General features: G+C 39.9%; 2 protein-coding genes across 2 annotated transcripts; both read right to left on the reverse strand.

The window, feature by feature from the left end:
• Positions 1-8,756: 8,756 nt before the first annotated feature.
• Positions 8,757-9,698, reverse strand: LOC101595615 (olfactory receptor 2G3-like). The gene has a single exon (XM_004671980.2). The coding sequence runs from the start codon at positions 9,696-9,698 to the stop codon at positions 8,757-8,759; it is 942 nt and encodes a 313-aa protein (XP_004672037.2).
• A 9,127-nt stretch (positions 9,699-18,825) lies between these two features.
• LOC101595914 (olfactory receptor 10C1-like) lies at positions 18,826-19,784 on the reverse strand. Its single transcript, XM_045156065.1, has 2 exons — positions 19,435-19,784; positions 18,826-19,012 (listed from the first exon to the last, which is right to left on the reverse strand). The coding sequence occupies exons 1-2, from the start codon at positions 19,782-19,784 to the stop codon at positions 18,826-18,828; spliced, it is 537 nt and encodes a 178-aa protein (XP_045012000.1).
• Positions 19,785-20,712: the final 928 nt, after the last annotated feature.

Raw genomic sequence — 20,712 nt, forward strand, 5'->3', positions numbered from 1 at the left:
CATTGCTTCTATTGCACTGCTCCATGGCCCCCCTTGAGTCATGGGATTCCTTCAGTTTATGAAAAGTAGCCTCAGCGACCAATTACATGTTTTTATACAATCTTAAAGTTATTTTTGGTGAGACCCCTGCATTTTGGTTCCTCTGTATACTTTTCTCTTGTTCTTTTATAACAAGCACAATCATTCTGTTCACTATGACTTTAAAGCTGTCATTTTACTTTTTTGAGCTTTAATGTTATCATTTTTTAAATGAAAATATCTCATAGAGGTAAACAGAGTAAGTAACATAATTGACCTCACAATGATCTCTGCCTCCCAAGTGCTGGCATTAAAGTCGTGTGTCACCATGCCTGGCTGAAATTCCTTATTCTTTTTTTAATTTTTAATTTTTTTAAATTTTTATTAGCATTTTCCATGATTATAAAAAAATCCCATGGTAATTCCCTCTCTCCCCCCCCCACACTTTCCCCTTTGTCTTATTCTTGATTTTCAAATTCAAACAACTTATTTATTGAAATGGTAAGCCTTTTAGAAGTAATTTGATTTTTAGGCAAAATGAATATTTTAACACTCACAAACTTTGTTATGTGAATAGTTGAAATCCAGAAAAATGGCTAAAAAGGGCATACCTACAAAATTTCAAGGTAGTTTTGAGGTCCAAAGGTCATAAAATGAACAGAAACATGTATTTTCCCATAGCTTTCCTAATAAAATAGTACATGACAAGGATTTAGTAGGTACCAAAATGCTCACATCAATTTTTCTATAATCCCACATTTAATGTCATACCCACACAATCATTCTAATGGGCATGTCTGCTTTTCTCTCACAATAAGCCTCTAAACAAAGGGGTTTTTTTTATTGAAGAGAAAGAACTTAAGGACAAAGATGTTATAACTTGCACAAATTTGTAGATCTACCAAACTAAGAAACAAAGATCTGAGTAGAATTAGATTTTGATTTGATTTTGAATACTTTATCAGTGTACTTTCATTATCCTATTATTTTCTCAGAAACAAAAAATGCAGGTGACTGGATAGGATAAACTTTAAAGGGTTTAAAAACTTATCTTATAGCTCATTCTGTGAGCTCTCCACCTGCCCCAGTGACTTTGATTTGACTCACCTCCCCGGATCCATTCTTCATTTTCCTGGTGCCAAGATGCCACAGTTTGTGACCAAAAGATGAGAAGTGATAGAGACTAGCCTGAGACTCATACATAACACACAGATGGTTGGTGTCTGAATTTCTTCTTTCCAACTTACCAAAAGTCCAACTTTAAGAAGTTAGTTCCAATTTATGGCCACTCACAGACCCTGTGGATTATCAAAAAGTTCTGTGTTTCCTTGAGTTACCATCTTGTAGCATCCTGTCTAAGCCTGTGAGATTCAAAATAATGACCACTGCTGTTGCCAGAAAGTGTAGGAGAAAAGAGCCAGAGGGACCAGAAAGTGGAGAAACCTCAGATACAATCAGAAAATGTCTCTAACAAAATGTGAGCTTTGGAGAGTCATCTAAGAAAAAAACAAATCAATTCCAATAGACTTGGTCTCAGGAGATGCTAAGATGATTGTTGAAATATAAATTAGTAAATAAGTCTTTCCTTCAAATGTGCTATAACATAGTGCTTGGAGTCTTATAACTATGTTCAGGTTTCCCCCTATAATGGCTTCTTATTCTTGATATCTATAGTTTCAATATATGATATTTTATAAACATTCTTTTTGCAGGCATTGTTACTGTATACATTAGGGAAATATATAAAATACATTTTAAAGTTGTATTTATTCACTTTATTTGACAGAGAGAAAGAGGGAGAGAGGGAGGGAGGGAGGGAGGGAGAGAGAGAGAGAGAAAATGGGCACACCAGGGCCTTTAGCCACTGAAAATGAACTTCAGAAGCATGTGCCAGCTTGTGCATTTGACTTATATGGATTCTGGGGAATTGAACCTGGATCTTTTGGCTTTCCAGACAAGTACCTAAACTGTTAAGCCATCCCTCCAGCTCAGGAAAATATATTTTTATCATTCATATTCAGATAGGGACAATTTTAAAACAGAAAATTAACATCAGTGACAGGAGCACAAACGAGTGCCGACAAAACTAATCTAGCTTTGTCTATGACTGAACATGTATAATTTAAATTTAAAGCCAAATTTGGAAGTCCTTTTTTGTAACTTTTTTTTTTTAATTCAAGGAAGAGTCTTACTCTAGCCCAGGCTGACCTGGAGCTCATTCTACAGTTCCAGACTGGCCTCAAATTCACAGTGATATGCTTGCCTCTACCTTCCCAATGCTCAAATTTAAGGCATGCACCACCATACTTGGATCTTTTTTTGTAACTTTTTATTGAAAGTTTTACATATGCACATAATGTATTTTGATTATAATCTCCCACTTTCTCTTGCCACCCAGCCCTCCATGCCACTTTCCAGAGAACCCCTTCCTCCTTCCAAGCAGTCCCTTCACTATTCTATTTTGATGCCTTGTTTTTTTTTTTCCTTGGCCTTCCTTCATTATCCATGATGTTGATGGGCCTAACATGGTGCATGTAATGACACCCATTGTGAGGCCATCAGTGCAACTGCCACCTTGTGTCCAGAATCCAATATTCCAAAGCCTGCCTCTATTCCTGCCATTCCTAGCTATGGCTCTCCCACAATGCTCCCTAAGTCTTGGCAGGTGTAATAAAACTGTCTCATTTAATACTAAGCATTTAACTGTTGCTTCTTCTCAGCACTTTGATAAGTTTTAAGTCCCTCTCCAATAGTCACCTCAATCTGTGAATAGAAGCTTCCCTCATGAAAAATAAGACAAGCACTACTATGTGAGAGATGATAGATTTTGGGTTTGGGGAGGGGTCCCCAAAACTTGTGAACCCTGACTTTGGGTCCTTATTCTATTTTAACAATGAATTGGTAAAATGGATTTGAGAAAGCTAACTTGTGAATTATTGAGTTTATTTAGGGAGAAATCATAATTCATAAAGTTTATTTAGGGGAAATTGGCATCTAGGAAAAGGCTGGGGCAGACACACACACACACACACAAGATCAAACATAGAATTCCCTTCAAATAACAGAGCAGAAAGGATTAAGAAATAGTGAAGAACTCAGAGATCAAAGATAAATCTTACATATAATCAAAGTTAAATAGTACCCCCAAAACACAACACAAATAGAACACAAGAAAATAGCCAAGCCAAAGTATTTCCCTCCCTTTCCCAGCCAGGCTGGGAGGGAGGGACAGACTCATGTGATGTTTAGGCTAGGCCACCTGGCGGAAGGAAGAGAAGAGAGCCAGTAAGACCCAACCAGGAAGAAGAGAGAACTGGGAAAATGGGAAACCTCTTCTATAGGGTTCAAACATTCTATAAGCAGAGAACTGATGGGTTTGGACTGAAGGAGGGGCTAAGATCTAACTGGTTTGTGAACTCAGAGTGCTGATCCAGGGAGATTGAGCTGAAGAAGAAGCAAGAAAGTTCTTGCTGGGTGTGTCACTGGCAGCCATCTTAGAGAGAAAAGATGAGACCCAAGTTTCAGTTTTGCCAAGATGAACAAATGGCATCTCCTTGTTCTCTATTTGGGCTTCTATACCTAACTAACTGCCTGAAAGAAGTTAGCGTTCTCCTATTTCTTCTTCATAATGAAGATAAATAGAAGTATTTAGAGCGAGTTTTATGGGCATAGCATATCCATTTAGCCAAGTAACAGTAGTAGCTTCTCCCACAATCAGGCCTACGGCCTACTACCCCATGGGGTTTTGACAGTGTTTTCAGAACTAGGCATGAATACCTTACTGTGGAGGGAGCTTCAGATCCAATCAGAGAGTAGTTGGTTATTACCATAATTGTCAAGCTACTATTAGATCAGATCAGTAGACTTAACTTACTTGGCTGGTCAGTTGTATAGATCACATGATAAGAGTCAAGTTTATATATCAATGTCTGTGCCAAAATGTGAAAAAAAATCTCAAACAATCTGTCACTTCAAGAGAAAACAAAAATAATGTAATGAAATATTAGTTCATGGAAATCAGTAATAAAGATTAGAGCAGAAATAGAAACTAACAAAATCCCATAAACATCAATGAAATGAATAATTGTGGTTTTTTTAACAGATTAAAAAATAACAAATGTTGGGCTGGAGAAATGGCTTAGCAGTTAAGGTGCTTGCCTGCAGAGCCAAAGGACCTCAGTTCAATTCCCCAGATACAAAAGGTGACACATGTGTCTGGAGTTCATTTGCAGTGGCTGGAGGCCCTGGTGCGCCCATTCTCCCTCCCCCTTCCTCACTCCCTCCCTCCCTTTCTTCTTCTTCTTCCTCTCCTTCTCCTCCTCCTCCTCCTCTTCCTTCTTCTTCTTCTTCTTCTTCTTCTCTCTCTATCTCTCTCTCTCTCTCTCTCTCTCTTTCATAAATAAATAAATAAAAAGAACAAAAAAATTAAATTAAAAATAACAAATGTTGAGTATGGAGAGATGGCTCAGCAGCTAAGGATCTTTCCTGCAAACCCTAAGGACCTGAATTTCATTCCCTAACACCCATGTAAAGCCATATGCACAAAATGGTTGGTGCAGGCTTTCAGAGTTAATTTGCAATGACTAGAGGCCCTGGCATGCCCATGTTCTCTCTCTGTCTCTCTGTCTCTCACACTCTCTCTTTCTTTTTGTATGTGTCTTCCTCCTTTCTGTCTCTTTCTGCTTACAAATAAAAACAATTTTAAAAAACCCAAATGTTGGCTCTGGAGAGGTGACTTAGCAGTTAAGGCATTTGTCTGTAAAGCCAAAGGATCCCTGTTCGATTCCCCAGGACCCACGTAAGCCAGATGCACAAGGGGGGCGCATGCGTCTGGAGTTGTTGCAGTGGCTGGAGGCCCTGCTGCGCTCATTTTCTCTCTCTCTGCCTCCTTCTCTTTCTCTCAAATAAACAAAATATATTTTAAAAGACCCTAAATGTTTAGACTAGTGAAGAGACAAGACTGAAATGACGTCATCAGAGATGAAGGAAGCACTAGAACTGACACCACAGAGACACAGACATCATCATGAACTGTTACACACAAATTATAGCCTAAGAGATTTGGTAACCTGGAAGAAATGGGTCCATTGTGGCATACACATGCTTTATCTAGATCAAATCATGACTAGAAAACCTTATCAAACCAATAATGCATGACCATATTGAATTAGTTACGATATCACCCATCAAAGAAAAGCAAAGGACCGTGAAGCTTTTCTTTTTGTTCTTTTGTCTTCTTATCAGTGTGTCAGTGAATTTACTAAAAGTGTTCATAACAGACAGAAAGGCTGTGCTTGCTGACATTCTAGACCCCTTATTTGGTGATGTGATCTGGGAAGCTATCTGCACTTTAGGCAGAGCTACAAATTGTTCAGAATTTAGCCTCTCTCTTTAATCTTCCTTCTGACATTAATTATGTTACTTTTCAAGGTCTCTGCTGTTTCTAGGGTTAGCTGTTGCCAATTCCTTGACAATTCCATACACACAGTTAGGGGTGGTCATGTATGTTAATTATTTATTTTTTTGCAAAAGTACATTGATTTAGCCTCTGCACTCAGCTCCTGTCCAGTTCTATCTGTTTTCATAGAGTCATAGCATTATTTATTTATACTGTGATTTTTTAAATTGTACATGAAAGGGAATGGAAACAACCACTTCTGTTTTAATTGATCATGTTTGATCAGGACTTCACAGGTAAGTACCTTAACTGCTAAGCCATCTCTCCAACCCTAAAAGGCAATTCTTTTTTTAAATATTTTATTTTTATTTATTTCACAGAGAAAGAGGGAGAGAGAGAATGGGCACGCCAGGGCCTCCAGCCACTGCAGATGAACTCTAGATGCATACACCCCCTTGTGCATCTGGCTAATGTGGATTCTGGGGAATCGAACTTGCATCCTTTGGCTTTATAAGCAAATGCCTTAACCACTAAGCCATCCCTCCAGCCCTGCTAAAAGGCACTTCTTAAGGGACAGAGATCATAGGTTTATTTTCTTTCATGTATACATTAAAAATATGCTATTTATATATTTGAGGGGGGAGAATGAATATGCCAGAGCCTTTAGCTACTCTAAACAAACTCCAGATGCATATGCCACCTTGTGCATCTGGCTTACATGAGTATTGGGTAATCAAACCTGGGTACTTAATCTTAGCAGGCAAGTGCCTTAACTGGTAAGCCATCTCTCCAGCACCTTTCAAATATACTTTTGATTGAGTTTGGATTTAAGGGACTAAACAAGAATGCTATAAAATAAGAAAGAGTAGCTGAGAATAATAGAAATATATTACTCATTGGTATAAAAATTAAACATGAGGAAGAGATAATTATGGATAATTACACAGATACTGTTTTGTGTTAGCACGTCTCCTCAGGGTAGTGTTGCAGTCAGGGGCATGCACGTGATGTTGTTGGAACGGTTGAACACTTTACAGGTCAAGAGGTGAACTGGCTGACTAAACATAGTTTGCACCATAATGATTGGTGAGAACAACTTTTAGAGTTCGAGTTTCATGATAGTATGAGAAATGTATTTCTTCCAACCTCTAAGAAGGTGAAATCATAGAAGTCAAAGCAAGAACCATGTTATAAGTGAGTCACAGTCATTATATTGTAGCTGATCAAAGTGATGATAATGGCACACTAATTGCTCTTGGCTAATCTGTAAAAAGCACACATTTACATAAAGCATATGACAAACATAATTCACTCAATTATTATAAGTGAACTACTAAAGTATTATTAGTGACCAGTGACTATTCAGACAATTTATGCCTGGAAAACATATGTGTATTTTCCATCAAGTCTACTTAACCTGACATAATGATTTTTGCTAACAAAATAGTCTATTAATGGCACACAACATTTAGTGGGTCCTTGTGTTTTCTTACTTTAAAAATATATATATGGGTTGGAGAGATGACTTAGGAGTTAATACACTTGCCTGCAAAGCCTGAGGACCCTGGTTTGATTCCCTAGTACCCATGTAAACCAGATGCACAAGGTGGCATATGCATCTGGAGTTTGTTTTCAGTGGCTGGAGGTCCTGGCATGCCCATTCTCAATCTCTCTCTGTGTCAAATAAATAAATAAATAAAAATAAACTTAAAAATCCAAAAATAGGCCGGGCGTGGTGGTGCACGCCTTTAATCCCAGTACTTGGGAGGCAGAGGTAGGAGGATTGCCATGAGTTCGAGGTCACCCTGAGACTCTATAGTGAATTCCAGGTCAGCTTGAGCTAGAGTGAGACCCTACCTCAAAAAAAAAAAAAAAAAATCCAAAAATAGCCAGGTGTGATGGTGCAATCCTTTAATCCCAGTACTTGGAAGGTAGGAAGATCACTGTGAGTTCGAGGCCACCCTGAGACTACATAGTGAATTCCAGGTCAGCCTGAGCTATAGTGAGATCCTTCCTCAAAAAACAAACAAACAAAACAACAAAAACAAAAAAATCCAAAAATAAATAAATAAAAAGTAAATGTGACACACTTTTAAAATTGAATGAAATAATTTTTTCACATAACAAAGAGAAAATGAGACTTACCTCATTTTGTCACATTTCATATGTAGACAAGTAACTACAGATTAAATAAGAATTTTAGGCTGGAGAAATGGCTTAGCAGTGTAGGTCCTTTGCCTGTGATGCCTAAGGACCCAGGTTCAATTCTTCAGAACCCAAGTAAGCCAGATGCACAAGGTGGCACATGTATCTTTTCAAGTGGCGGGAGGCCCTAGGATGCCCATTTTCTCTCTCTCTCTTTCTCTGTGTCTTTATCTCTTTAAATAAATAAATAAATAAATTATTTTTTAAAAATAACTTTTAGTAGAAACTAAAAATAGAAATAGTAACTAGAAATAGTTAGCCCGAATTAGATCAGCAGTACTATGATAAGAAAAGTAGGAGACTGAAACATGTTAACTTATACTAACCAGTCATCAACACTTAATTACTTACATTGAAACTTAAATCTTTAATCACAATAATGGTGACTCTCATCACTTTTTAGCTTGGATACAAAGAATTCAATAAAATTTCCATGTGTTTAAAAGGGACGTTGGGGAATTCAAATCTGAAGTCTAATCTTTCCACTGTTCTGAAAGGCTGGTGGTAGTTTTTTTATTTTATTTATTTATTTATTTGAGAGTGATAGACAGAGAAAGAGGAGAGCGAGAGTGAGAGAGAGAGAGAGAATGGGAGCATCAGGGCCTCCAGCCATTACAAATGAACTCAAGATGCATGCACCACCTTGTGCATCTGACCTACGTGGGTACTGTGAGCCTCAAACTGGGGTCCTTAGGCTTCATAGGCAAGTGCTTAACTGCTAAGCCATCTCTCCAGCCCCCACTGATGGCAGCTTTTATTGTGATGAGTGGGAAGAGTTGCTTTCAGAGATTTTTAGAACGCTGGTGTTAGAGACCTCGGGAAAAAATGTGCTTAAAGCACGTCATACACACGGGAAGAAAAGAAGGAAGGGAAGGAAAAGAAAATGGAGAGCATGCCAGAAACAGAAATGATATGAGTTATAGACTTCAAAGGGCATTGGGGGATATGGTGCCTTTTGTGGGCCCAAAAGCATTTTGGGAAGAGAGTGGAGAGGACAGACAAGTCTGAGGCCAAGCACAAAGCTGGCTGTGAAGCTCAGTGAACCTCAAGCTGGTGAAGATCTTGAGGAAGGATCTTTAAAAGTTGATCTTTAAGAGCCTCTTGTAATAAAAATGCTGTCAGCACGTGTTCTATTTCATTTGTTCACTCCCAGGTCTCTGTGAAATAGCCTCCCCAGAGCTCCTTTTACCTCCTTATTCCTCAGTGTATAGATGAGGGGATTGAGGGCTGGGGTCATGACTGTGTAGAAGAGGGAGATGAATTTCCCATGAGTGCGGGTATAGGAACTATTGGGCTGGATGTAGATAGCTGTGATGCTCCCATAGAAGAGGGATACCACCATCAGGTGAGGTCCACACGTACCCAGGGCCCTGTGCCAGGCCTGGGATGACTTGATCCTCATAACTGCATTGGCTATCTGTCCATAGGATGTCAGTATCAGTGCTAAGGGCAAGAGCAACAAGATCAGCGAAGCAACAAAGAGCTGGACCTCATTGGCCCTGATGTCCACACAAGCAAGCTTGATCATGGAGGGGACCTCACAGAAGAAATGCTGCAGCCACTGGTGTCCACAGCGTGGCAGACAGAGCGTGACAGTACCCTGGATGAGAGCATTTCCTGCTCCACTTAGCCACGAGAGCCCTGCTAGAGTTCGGCACAGCTGTGGGTTCATCACAGCTACATAGCGGAGAGGCCTGCAGACAGCAGCATGGCGGTCAAAGGCCATGACAGCCAGGAGGACACATTCTGTGGAGCCCAGAGCCAGGGAGACGTACAGCTGCACAGCACAGCCCAAGGAAGTGATGGTCTTAGCTGGTCCTCCTAGGTTCCATAGAAGCTGAGGGACAACACTGGTGGTGAAACAGATGTCAACTAAGGAGAGATGAGTAAGAAAAAAGTACATGGGTGTTTTCAGTTTGAGGTCTATGGAGGAGATCAGAATAATTATTGTATTTCCCAGCAGAGTAAGGAGATAGGATACCAAAACAATTATGAAGAGAATGCTTTCGAGTTTTGGCTGGTCTGAGAAGCCCACCAAAATGAAGTCTTCTTGGACACTGCTATTGCTCATCCCCATCACCTGGCATAGATGGAGGAAAACATTACTAATTAGCAAGAGTTATCATATCAGCTTTTACAAAATAGCCATTTAAAGCACTGCCTCTAGGGATGATACAATGACCAGTATGCAGCATGAAAAAGAAGGTATTCCACAGAGAGGCATGAGGAACCAAGTGCAAAAGCAAAGCTTCTCTCTGAATGGTAACTACTAGAAACTGAGATACTGTGCCAAGAAGAAAACAGATTGTCAAAAGAGCAAAATACTTTCAACCCATGTATAATTGATGTCAATTCATAAAAATTAAATGGAAAACCCCACTTTCCTCAAAGCTTAATATAAACAAATAATATTAGCATCTTCATTCTTCAATCACAACCTTTGAACTGGACTTTTAAAAAAAAAAGACTTTCTTTAGAGAAATGACATAAAGGCTGGATCATAAAGGCTATTTTGGCTGGAAGATGTTGAACATTTGTCTATTGAAGTCATGGTGTAAACAATTGTATTTGAATGTTTAATTATGTGGACATGACTTTAGAAGTGTGTTTCCTGTGCGGATCATGAGCTCATTCTTACACCTGTGCAGGATGTGACTCAGACTTGGTTCAGAATGGCTATGCTACTCTGCAGTTTTGCGTGGGGAAGAGGGATGGCATTCTGCTCTTTATGTTGAGTGAGAAGATGAGTGAATCTGGATACCTGGAGTGAGGATCAATGTAAGGAGAACTCTTCAGGCAGATAGATGGAAGAGGGTGCTTCAATGTGCACCAGTCCACAGAGAAATTTTAACTTCTTGAAGATGAAATGCAGCTTTAAAAAAACTTGAAATTGTTAAAACACTATGCCCAAATACCATAAATTAGCATCACGTTTAGTATAGTAGAGAGTCTGTACATGTCACCTGAAAAAAAATCATTCAGGCCTTAAAAGTATTTCCTAATCACAATTTCTTATTCTTTAATCCTTTTGTTACTTGTGAAAATTAATGACAAAGTAAATACATGAAGCAATTCATAAGCATCACTACCTTGTTTCATTTGTCATGTAAAACTGTTAATAGGCTCAGTGTATATGAAGTCAGTGGGTCAGACAAGGCATCTGGACATGCAATAGCTGATACCACACGAAGTTCCTCAGTGATGGCTCAGATTAGGGAGAAGGCTGCGCAAAGATGAACAGGAGATTGCAAGAAGAAAATCATAATGTATGCATACATGCACAAAGAGTATTATATATACACAAACATACGTGTAAACACTAAATTTTATTTGTAAATGTATAGTGTTCATATGCTTTATCATTTATTAAATATAGCAGGTATTGAACACACATATGTATTTCTACTCCTAATAAAAGTACTTACACTAAACATATATGCACCCTACAAACACAAATATATGGAATCCATGCATAAATTTCCAGTTTCTCCTTTTATTTCCATTAAAGGAATAAAGTAAAGCTAGATGCATCACTCCTATTCTACCCCTGTCCATTGGCATCTTACCCATCTCAATGTGGAATGTCAGGCGAAACATTCCCTACCGCTCTTAGCACACACACAAGCAACTTCCAAAGAATATAATGAGAAAGCAATGGACAGTCATGGGCCAGATACTTTTTTTGTCAGAATATGTTCACTTCAGATTTTTAGACAAACTGTTTTTATCTTTGATGCAAAACAAAAAATCTAGCTCACACATTCTTTAATCATATCCCTTCACCTAGATGAGCCTCACCTTAATAAGAATCTCCATTTTCTGTTAATTAAAATGCATATAATATAGACATAAAATGAAGACATAATAGTACTGGATTAGTTGAAAAATGAAAACTTTTTCAATTTTTTTCATAGTGATGACATTTTGAGAAAAGAAGGAAATTTGATCCATAGAGCTTAAACCACTGTTACCTTGAAGGGATATCCGTTCCTCAGGCTGAGTGCTGGCTGTAGGGACTGATATTTGAGGCTGGAGGTCCCGGAAGACCAGCAAATCAGGAGAGATCGTACAAGGACATGGACCAATGTATCCTAAAGAGCCCAGGGACACAGTTCTCCCAGAATAGCAATTCATCTCAGGCTGTGTTGTATCCAAAGCTGAACTGTCTGAGGAGTTATTCTGAAAGAGATTACATTTCCTTTCTGGTCTTTCAGTATCATCTAAATTTGTGAAAAAAACAAAACAATATTTGAGCTTTTCTTCATAACTTCCATATGTTGAGTTTTAAAAAAATTAAAGCTTTTTAAATGCTAAATTTTTATCAATAATTTAGCATGCATTTGTGTGTTTGTATATGTATATATAAACCTGGCAGACAATTTCAAAATCATTTCATCATAACTAAATTTTCTGTCACTGTATGTATCTTTCACATCTATCCTCACTTTTCTTTTTCTTTTCCTTTCTTTCTTTCTTTTTTTTTTTTTTTTTTTTTTTTTTTTCTTTTCGAGGTAGGGTCTCACTCTAGCCCAGGCTCACCTGGAATTCACTATATAGTCTCAGGCTGGCCTTGAACTCACAGTAATCCACCTACCTCTGCCTCCTGAGTTCTGGAATTAAAGGCGTGTGCCACCACGCCCAGCTAGCTCATCCATTTTCATATGCTGTACTTGCCCCCATGTGTTACTAATTTTTAAGTACATAATTAAAATTATTCATCATTAGCTTTTATCTCTATCTTTATTGTCTCAGAGATCCACCTACCTCAGTCTTCTGAATGCCAGCTGTAACAGTTCTGTGACTCCTTGTGACTGAAGGGGACAACTTACTGGATTGGATTAGTTAAGCCACCACATCAATGGTCAGGAGCCAGTTGTCAAGGGACCTCAGACAGGGCTGTTATGGACTTACTGGACTTATGTAGGAATGACAGTTGGGTTCCAGGTCCAGGATCAAACCAAAGCAATCCCAATTGTTAAGAAGGACCTGAAATTGTCTGGATGGTCCTAAGATTTGCCTAAACTGAGACCTATCATTCCTCATGACTTAAACCTCCCAAATATGCCAAATTCTTAATTTGACCCACTGCCTCCTCAGTGAAACTAACCCCCAGCTGGCTAATGATTGCTGGCTTTGGTGATCTCTAGGGCGCCCCTGGTATGTACTGACTTCGTTAGCTCTACCCTATCTAATCAAGTCCAACACCACTTCCGCTTCTCTGCTAGTAAGCCCCTGAGTGCATCTACAACTTTGAGGGGGACAGCCAGTGAAGAACATGACAGGTGACCAGTGAAACTAAACCTTGGCTATGTGAAACCTGGTAATTGTATAGTGTCGCCAGTGCTAAACTCATTAGTCCAGAGGCGGTTAGGTTAATTCAGTTTACGCACTTTATTCACATGTTAAGCCAGTTCCCTTATCCTCTCAACTACTCCAGTCTCCTTGCCTAATCCCCTGGGGCACTCACGTGCGACCTCACTTGGTCCACAGGCTGAGCTATGGAGTCCAGGCTATGGCATCCCGTCTGGGCCTTGCTCCTCTCCGTGCCTGGCTGCCAAGGAGGTGCCACTGGCTGCTGCTTCTTCTTGCTGTGGGCATCAACACAGAGAGAGATGTGGAGTCTGCCTCTCTGAGTTGAGTGACAATTTCCTGAGCTTTCGCTGGGGTTCTTATATCCACTTTTTCCTCAGTCTTCCTGGCTGCTGATCGCTACCTTAGGGTTAGCTTATTCACGTATCAGCTCCATAAGGGTCTCTGGTCAGTCTCTGGGCTTGGCCCCTGGTTGCCATGGCGCTCTTGTCACTGCTGAGTGAGTGCTGTTTATCAGAGCAGCCAGTCTCTAGTCAGTTTTTGGTGTCCATCCCTGGTTGCCATGGTGATCTTGTCACTGCTGAGTGAGTGCCCCATTTCTACTTCTAACTATTGCTTCTAGCAGTCCCCGTTTTTACCTCTAACTATTGCTCCTAACATGTACCCACCTTGCCCTGGTATCAAATCCATACCCAGGAACCTTCTTTACATGTGGAACAAATGCTATCTATGCCTACCAGCAAACTGACAGGCATCTGGACCTTGGCCTTCCTATAACTCCAGTTAAGTATTATCCCAAATAATCAGTCTCTTAAGGTGCCCAAGACCATGCCCTTCCCTCTGCCCCTTGCATAGCTACTAACAGGTAATCTTTCTAAACCCTTATACCAGCTGTTGCAGTCAGGTTCGCATTGCTGGTAGAAATCATCCAACCAAGAGAAGCTTCTGGGTAAAAGAGCTTTATTTTGGCTTACAGGGTCAAGGGGAAGCTCCATGATGGCAGGAGAAAATGATGGCATGAGCAGAGGGTGGACATCACCCCCTGGCCAACATAAGGTGAACAGTATCAACAGGAGGGTGTGCCAAACACTAGCGTTTGGAAACTGGCTATAACGCCCATAAGCCCGCCCCAACAATACACCGCCTCCAGGAGGCATTAATTCCCAAATCTCCATCAGCTGGGGACCTAGCATTCAGAACACCTGAGTTTATGGGGAACACCTGAATCAATCCAGCACACCAGCCAACTGCCTACTTGAACTATGTGACACAGCCAGAAGCGATCCCTTTTTCCACCTTGAGTCCCTATATTAACAGCCCTCCTAGAAAAAAAGGAAAACGATGACAGCTGTGTGTACTTACCAACCATTTTTTTTTGAAATGTGACAACTGCAAGTCTGTTTGCAATACACTTAATTGCCATAAAGTCTGAAATGTGCCCTGTATATCTACACTCATTAGCCATATAGTAAAAATGTGCCCTATAGCTTGGAATGTGCACATAGGCAACTTAGAAATGTAAAATAACCTATCAGAATGTAATGAATCTTATATGGGAGACAAAGAGACCAAGGTGTGTATACAGAAATGCCCCACTACACTCAGGGCTCAGCCTTGGGAGGTGACGTCACTGGGCCAGCACTGGCATACAAATAACAGTTTTTCTTTCTGATCCTCCAAGTACAACTGGCCTGCCACTTCCCACCAGCCCAATTTTCTCCCATAGCATGAATATAAATAAAACAGAGTGGGTAGAATGTCTAGGAAGTAATCTTTTTGGGTCAGAGAAAGAAATCCGAGTTGTTTGGCCTTAGGCCAGTGAGTTGTCATCTCAGATAGTCATTTTTTATCTGTTCATTAATGATTAAAATATTACATATATGTGTATGTGTATCCCAGCTATTTGAAGTCAATGTGATCATATGAAAAGCAATATTAACTTGATCTAGTTTAAAATATTTTATGGTGGTGGTGGTTGTTGAAATTTTTCATTGAGAAATATTTAAAGTTATCATTAAAATGAAGTCTCCAGGGAATTATTTCTGAAACAGAAACTTTGATCAATTATTTCCCAAATATATTTTTGAAGTTAATTATATTAGATTCTCAAAAACAAAATGAATGCCTCTGAATAAGCCATTGCTACAGAAATCAGTAATGGAGTTATTGATCCTAAAGAAACATAAGTATTTTCAATATTCAGAGATTTTTTTTTTAAGTTGCATTTCAAGGTCTAGAGAAAAATTGAGCAGTTTTAATACCCCCACATTATTTAATGTTATCTAAATTGAAGTTGAAAATATATTAACTTGTTCTAAGCCTTATTTTCTGTGGAAATTTGTATGTTTCTAAGAGAAAACATTTTTTTTCATCTAAATGTGGTTAGGATGTGATTATGTATTTCATAAGAAGTATAAATTTCAGAAGAAAATAGTGAATAGCCTAGAAAGACCATGGTAAAGAGCAATCTGCAAATTGTTTTGACTCCTCAAGTATTTGCAAGAGAGATTTAACTGTAGCCTTGGTTACACAATAACAGGGAAGCTGAGAAGGTAGAGGGTAAAACTTGGATGAAACTGAGATTAGATGCTGTGGGAAGCCATTGCCAAACACAGGACTGTGTGACAGAGACAAGGACTAAAGGTCAGAAATATTTTGGCATTTTTTTGTCTTTATTCTAATGTCTCTCCACTGGCTGTCATTTGGAAACTAGTTGCTGTAGGACCAGGTATGTTGTAATGTAGAACAAGGCTGGTAAACAACAAGAGTGAGTCTGCAGACAAACCCAGAGCAAGCAAGCACACCCAGTGAACAGATCCATCCCCTTTGGCACTGTAGGTGAAGGAAAGATTATTCCAGGAGAAATCTGAAGCATCTGTGTGGCAATTTTTGGTGACATTTATTATCATGCAACTTTCACGGGGTGGATGATTTTATGTGTGAGGAGCTTGCCCTGATAAAAACTTCCTGTGTGGGGCTGGAGAGATGGCTTAGCGGTTAAGCGCTTGCCTGTGAAGCCTAAGGACCCCGGTTCGAGGCTCGGTTCCCCAGGTCCCACGTTAGCCCGATGCACAAGGGGGCGCACGCGTCTGGAGTTCGTTTGCAGAGGCTGGAAGCCCTGGCGCGCCCATTCTCCCTCCCTCTGTCTGTCTTTCTCTCTGTGTCTGTCGCTCTCAAATAAATAAATAAAAAATTAAAAAAAAAAAAAAAAAAAAAACTTCCTGTGTGGACCCAACTTTCCTGGAGAATGAACTCTGCATCCTTTGTCCTCGGTGTGGTGTTATTCCTGGAGCCTCTCCTGGTTACTCATGCTTGCATTGTTAGGAGTGTGCTGAGCAGAAAATGTATGGAAGGCATGAGGAAAGCATTTGGAACCTCTGGATCCCCACCTGATTTTTGTGGTTTTGTTTTTTGGGACTATATAACTATCTGTAGCCAACAGTTTTCCCATTACTGTCCATTTTCTATTTCAAGATTCAATCCAGTACACCAATAGTCATTTAGTTGTTAAATCACACTGTATTCCAATTTATTAGTATTGAAGAGAGATTGTCAATTATCTTCTTGGAATGTTGCTTAGAATGTGTCTAATGCTTTCCCTTTTGATTTGAGGCTGCACATGTTCAGCACAAACACCACAGATGTGGTGTGCTTCCTTCACTTCATCATGAACAAGGGTGCAGGTTATCCTTAATTAATTGGTTAAGGATCTCTTTAGTATCCATTATAAAAAACATTTTTCCCTTTGTAACAAATAATGTAGAAGAAGTAATTTGAGACTATGGAGATATATCTCCCCTCAACTTTCTCTCATATTTTAATATTTTTGAGTGATTTTCCCCCTACTATCTAAAGGTTTTTATTTCATGTGAGAAGACTCAGTATCAGATCTAAGGCATGTGTAATTGTTGCACATTAGTGAATCTTGCCTTCAACAATTAGTACTTCAGTTTTCATCTAATTATAACTTTATATTTGCTCCATTTTTTTTACCTTGTTAATTGGAAATCTGCTTCTTTGTCTCTTTAGGTGAATATTAAGTTATAGCTATTCATCTTATTTTGTGGGTTATAGTGAGTTCTACCATTATTTGTTTTACTGCTCAAACTGCTTCAACTTTGGCCACTGGGAGTCCATTCATGTTAGTTCCTATGTCTTGTCAATAGATACCTTACTTTCTTGCACTTCAGATTTCCAGGGTCATTTATCCTTTCCATGGGACTCTGCCATTTCTCCAAGGAGCCCTGGCTCCTTTCACAGGGATGGCATTTAGAAGAAAATTACGTGGGCATTAGCTGTACTCTTTTCCATCAGTGTGTATTGCTTCTTAGACTCACACAACAAAGAAACACATATGAGATGCCAATGTCCCCCACATCCATGCTGTTTCCCAATCTCAATAAATAATATGTGATGTAGACATATTTCATACACACATATATCTAAAACCATTATGGTCTGTCCAGATAGGAATCATGGGTAGGGGTGGTGAAGCTCTTCTCGCTGGCAACCCCAGATCTTGAGTATACAAAGCCAAGGGGCTGCATTGCCCATTAGTCATAGAACAAATGTTAACATTATCCCTACCTGAGAACAAGTGCTCGATGTCCAGGTACTGCTTGTGCGTTTGTGGAGGAGTACCAAATTACATGACAACATAATCAATTCGCTTAAGAGTAAATTGCTGGAGCACCTCCATATATTGAGTCAGGATCCCTTTGTACACATGAAGTTTAATTAACAGCATGAGATCTTACAATATTGAAATGATTTTCAGTTTATTTTCTTTCCTCTTTTGAATACCAACATTACTTCAAATCACTAAGATATCTATGGAGTCTGCTAAGTGAGAAGCCTTGGCCCGAGTTCAATGACCAATACCACACAAAATGGCACACGAGTCTCTGGCCACAGTGCAGCTATGGCAAGGGGAGGTGGAGCCTGGAGAATCTGAAAGCTGTGGGCTAGCTAGGCTGGAGGGTCAAAACAAAAACAAAGGAGACCTTGTCTCAAGCCAAGAAGAAGGAGAGGACTAACACCTCAAGGTTGTTGTCAGACTTCAACATGTGCTCCATAATATACACACACCAATGCACACAGAGATTTATCTTGTAAAAAATTACAAAAAGGTTGAGCCAGGTGTGGTGGCGCACGCCTTTAATCCCAGCACTTGGGAGGCAGAGGTAAGAGGATCGTCGTGAGTTCAAGGCCACCCTGTGAATTCCAGGTCAGCCTGAGCTAGAGTGAGACCCTACCTCGAAAAACCAAAAAAAAATATAAGTTACAAAAAGGAAATAGTTACAACTGAAGAATTTTGAGACATTTTTTCCTTTTTTTTTTTTTTTTGAGGTAGGGTTTTGCTCTAACCAAGACTGACCTAGAATTCACTATATTGTCTCAGGGTGGCCTTGAACTCACAGTGATTCTCCTCCCTCTGCCTCCCGAGTGCTGGGATTAAATGCGTGCACCACCACACCCAACCATTTTGAGACATTTTTATGGAAAAAAATAACATACCTCATAGAGTTATTAGTGCATTCAGAAAGATGTGGGACAGATCTGTGTGGAGGACAGAAGATGCATGGACCAGCAGGGTGGAAAATGGCCGAGAATGTGCAGCGATGTACACCAAACTTTTTGAATATAACCAGGTGATTTCATACGTTCAGCCTAGACTAAAATATTCAAATGTTGGAGTCACCCACTAACATTCCTTAGCAGCCAACTTCCTTCCAAAATTTGCAATTACAAAGTGGTACAAGTTCAGGATGACTCTAAAACCACAGTGATGGCTGTTACAGAGCTCTTTTAAGAGAGATGGATGAGTGCACAAGTTTGTCTGTTTACTCTTGGTGTGTGTCCATCGTTTCCAAAGGGCAGATTTGTATGGTCCTCTATTCCCTAGTCATTGTCCCAACTTTTCTCTTTCCCAGAGTTCTCTGCAGAGCCACCTTGACTTTCCTGTTCCGTGAACTGTAGATGACAGGATTGAGCACGGATGTCGCCACTGTGTAGAAGAGGGCCAGGAGCCTGTCCACTCCTGGCGAGTGGCTAGCCTTGGGCCTCAAGTAGGTGACGATGCTGAGCTGCAGAAGAGCGTTACTACAAGAACATGGGGCAAACGGGTGGGGAGAGCTTTATGTCGACCCCTAGTGGAAGGCATTACCAGCACAGCAGCTAGAATTCTGCCATAGGAAGTAATGATCAGTAAAAATGGGCGGGAAATGCACAAGACTGCTGCCACAAATACTGCAGCCTCGTTTTGAGACGTGTCCTGGCAAGTGCCAGGACTGGTAGGGGGTCACAGAAGAAGTGGTCTATCTCACAGGGGCCACAGAAGTCCAGTGAGAAAATATAGGTGGTCTGTCCCAAGCCTACTATGCACCCAGCTCCCCAGGACACCATTGCCAAATGGGTGCAGACTAGTTCATTCGTGTTGAATAGTGGAGTGGGAACATATGGCTGTGTAAGGGTCAAAAGCCCTGGCTCCTAACAGGCAGCACTCGCTGATACCGAGTAATGTAAAGAAAAACATCTGGGTGGCACAACCCTCCCGAGAGATCCCTTGGGTCTCACTCACAAGGATCTGTAGCATCTTGGGTACAACAGAACATGCGTAGCCAATCTCTAGGACTGACAAGTTAGCCAGGAAGAAGAACATGGGGGTTTGGGGAACTATGTTGGTCCAGATGGCAAGAATTATTAGAGCATTTCCCACCAGTGATGCTAAGATCATGAGAAGAACCAGGTAAAACAGGAGGAAGCACTCTTCTGTGACCTCAGAGAATTTGGCAAATGCAAAGTGCTGGACAGACAAGCTGTTCTCCTGCCACGAAGAACAATTGAGACTCATCTCCTGGAAAAGAGAATGAGAAATATTAGACAAATTCGTTCAGATAAGGGAGGTGAGCCATTCTATTACACTAGAGCTTCAACTGAGGCAGAGAGACACATTTCTTACCTGCAATTCTAAAAGTAGTAAGTCCAGAATTAACTACTCATAGACTTCTCAAATCAAATCTTCTTTTTTTTAAACTGCATTTGGTGATTTTTTTCCAAAGTGTCCTTAGTTTCCAAGCATTAGATGGAAACACATTAGTAAGGCATGAAGGTGAGTGCATGTAGTACCAGCACTGGGAAGCCAAGACCAAAGCCTTGCTGTCCTGGTGCTCACGTTATGCAGACAGGCGCACACTGAGCACAAGGGTGGCTAAGAGCATTCTGGAGAGACGGGAGGAGGGTTAAAATCTTAGTACAGACAACTAAGGATGGGCCAAAGTTAATATTTGATCAAACTTTCAGTCCATCAGTTAGATAATTTATAAAATGAGATGAGGATAATATATTCCCCATGAAGTTGCTGTGATGAGGATTGAGTTAATTTCTAAACTTACTTGGTATCATGTACATCCATGTGCACCCTCTTTTAGAATTTTATTCCTCATATTTGTTCCTAATTCATTAATTTCAACTCCTTTTTCTATAATTTTTCTACCCATTGTACAATATGCGATTGTAGAGAAAGCAAAAACAAAGAATATGTACACACATATATACACAAAAGTATCACTTGAATTTTAGGTCTCAGGAGAAAATAGTTTGGTACTATAAATCATTTTAATCCATTAACTTGAATATACACTGGTATATGCAAAAAATCTAAAATATTAAGCATAGTAAGCAATGGGGTTGACATAAATTAAAGCATGAAACAAAAATTTTATGTGAATGCACACACCCTCAAGTGCATTCATCCATCATAAAAACTACCTAAACACTGA

This window comes from Jaculus jaculus, chromosome 8 (assembly GCF_020740685.1).
Source record: "Jaculus jaculus isolate mJacJac1 chromosome 8, mJacJac1.mat.Y.cur, whole genome shotgun sequence".
NCBI classification, from domain to species: domain Eukaryota; kingdom Metazoa; phylum Chordata; class Mammalia; order Rodentia; family Dipodidae; genus Jaculus; species Jaculus jaculus.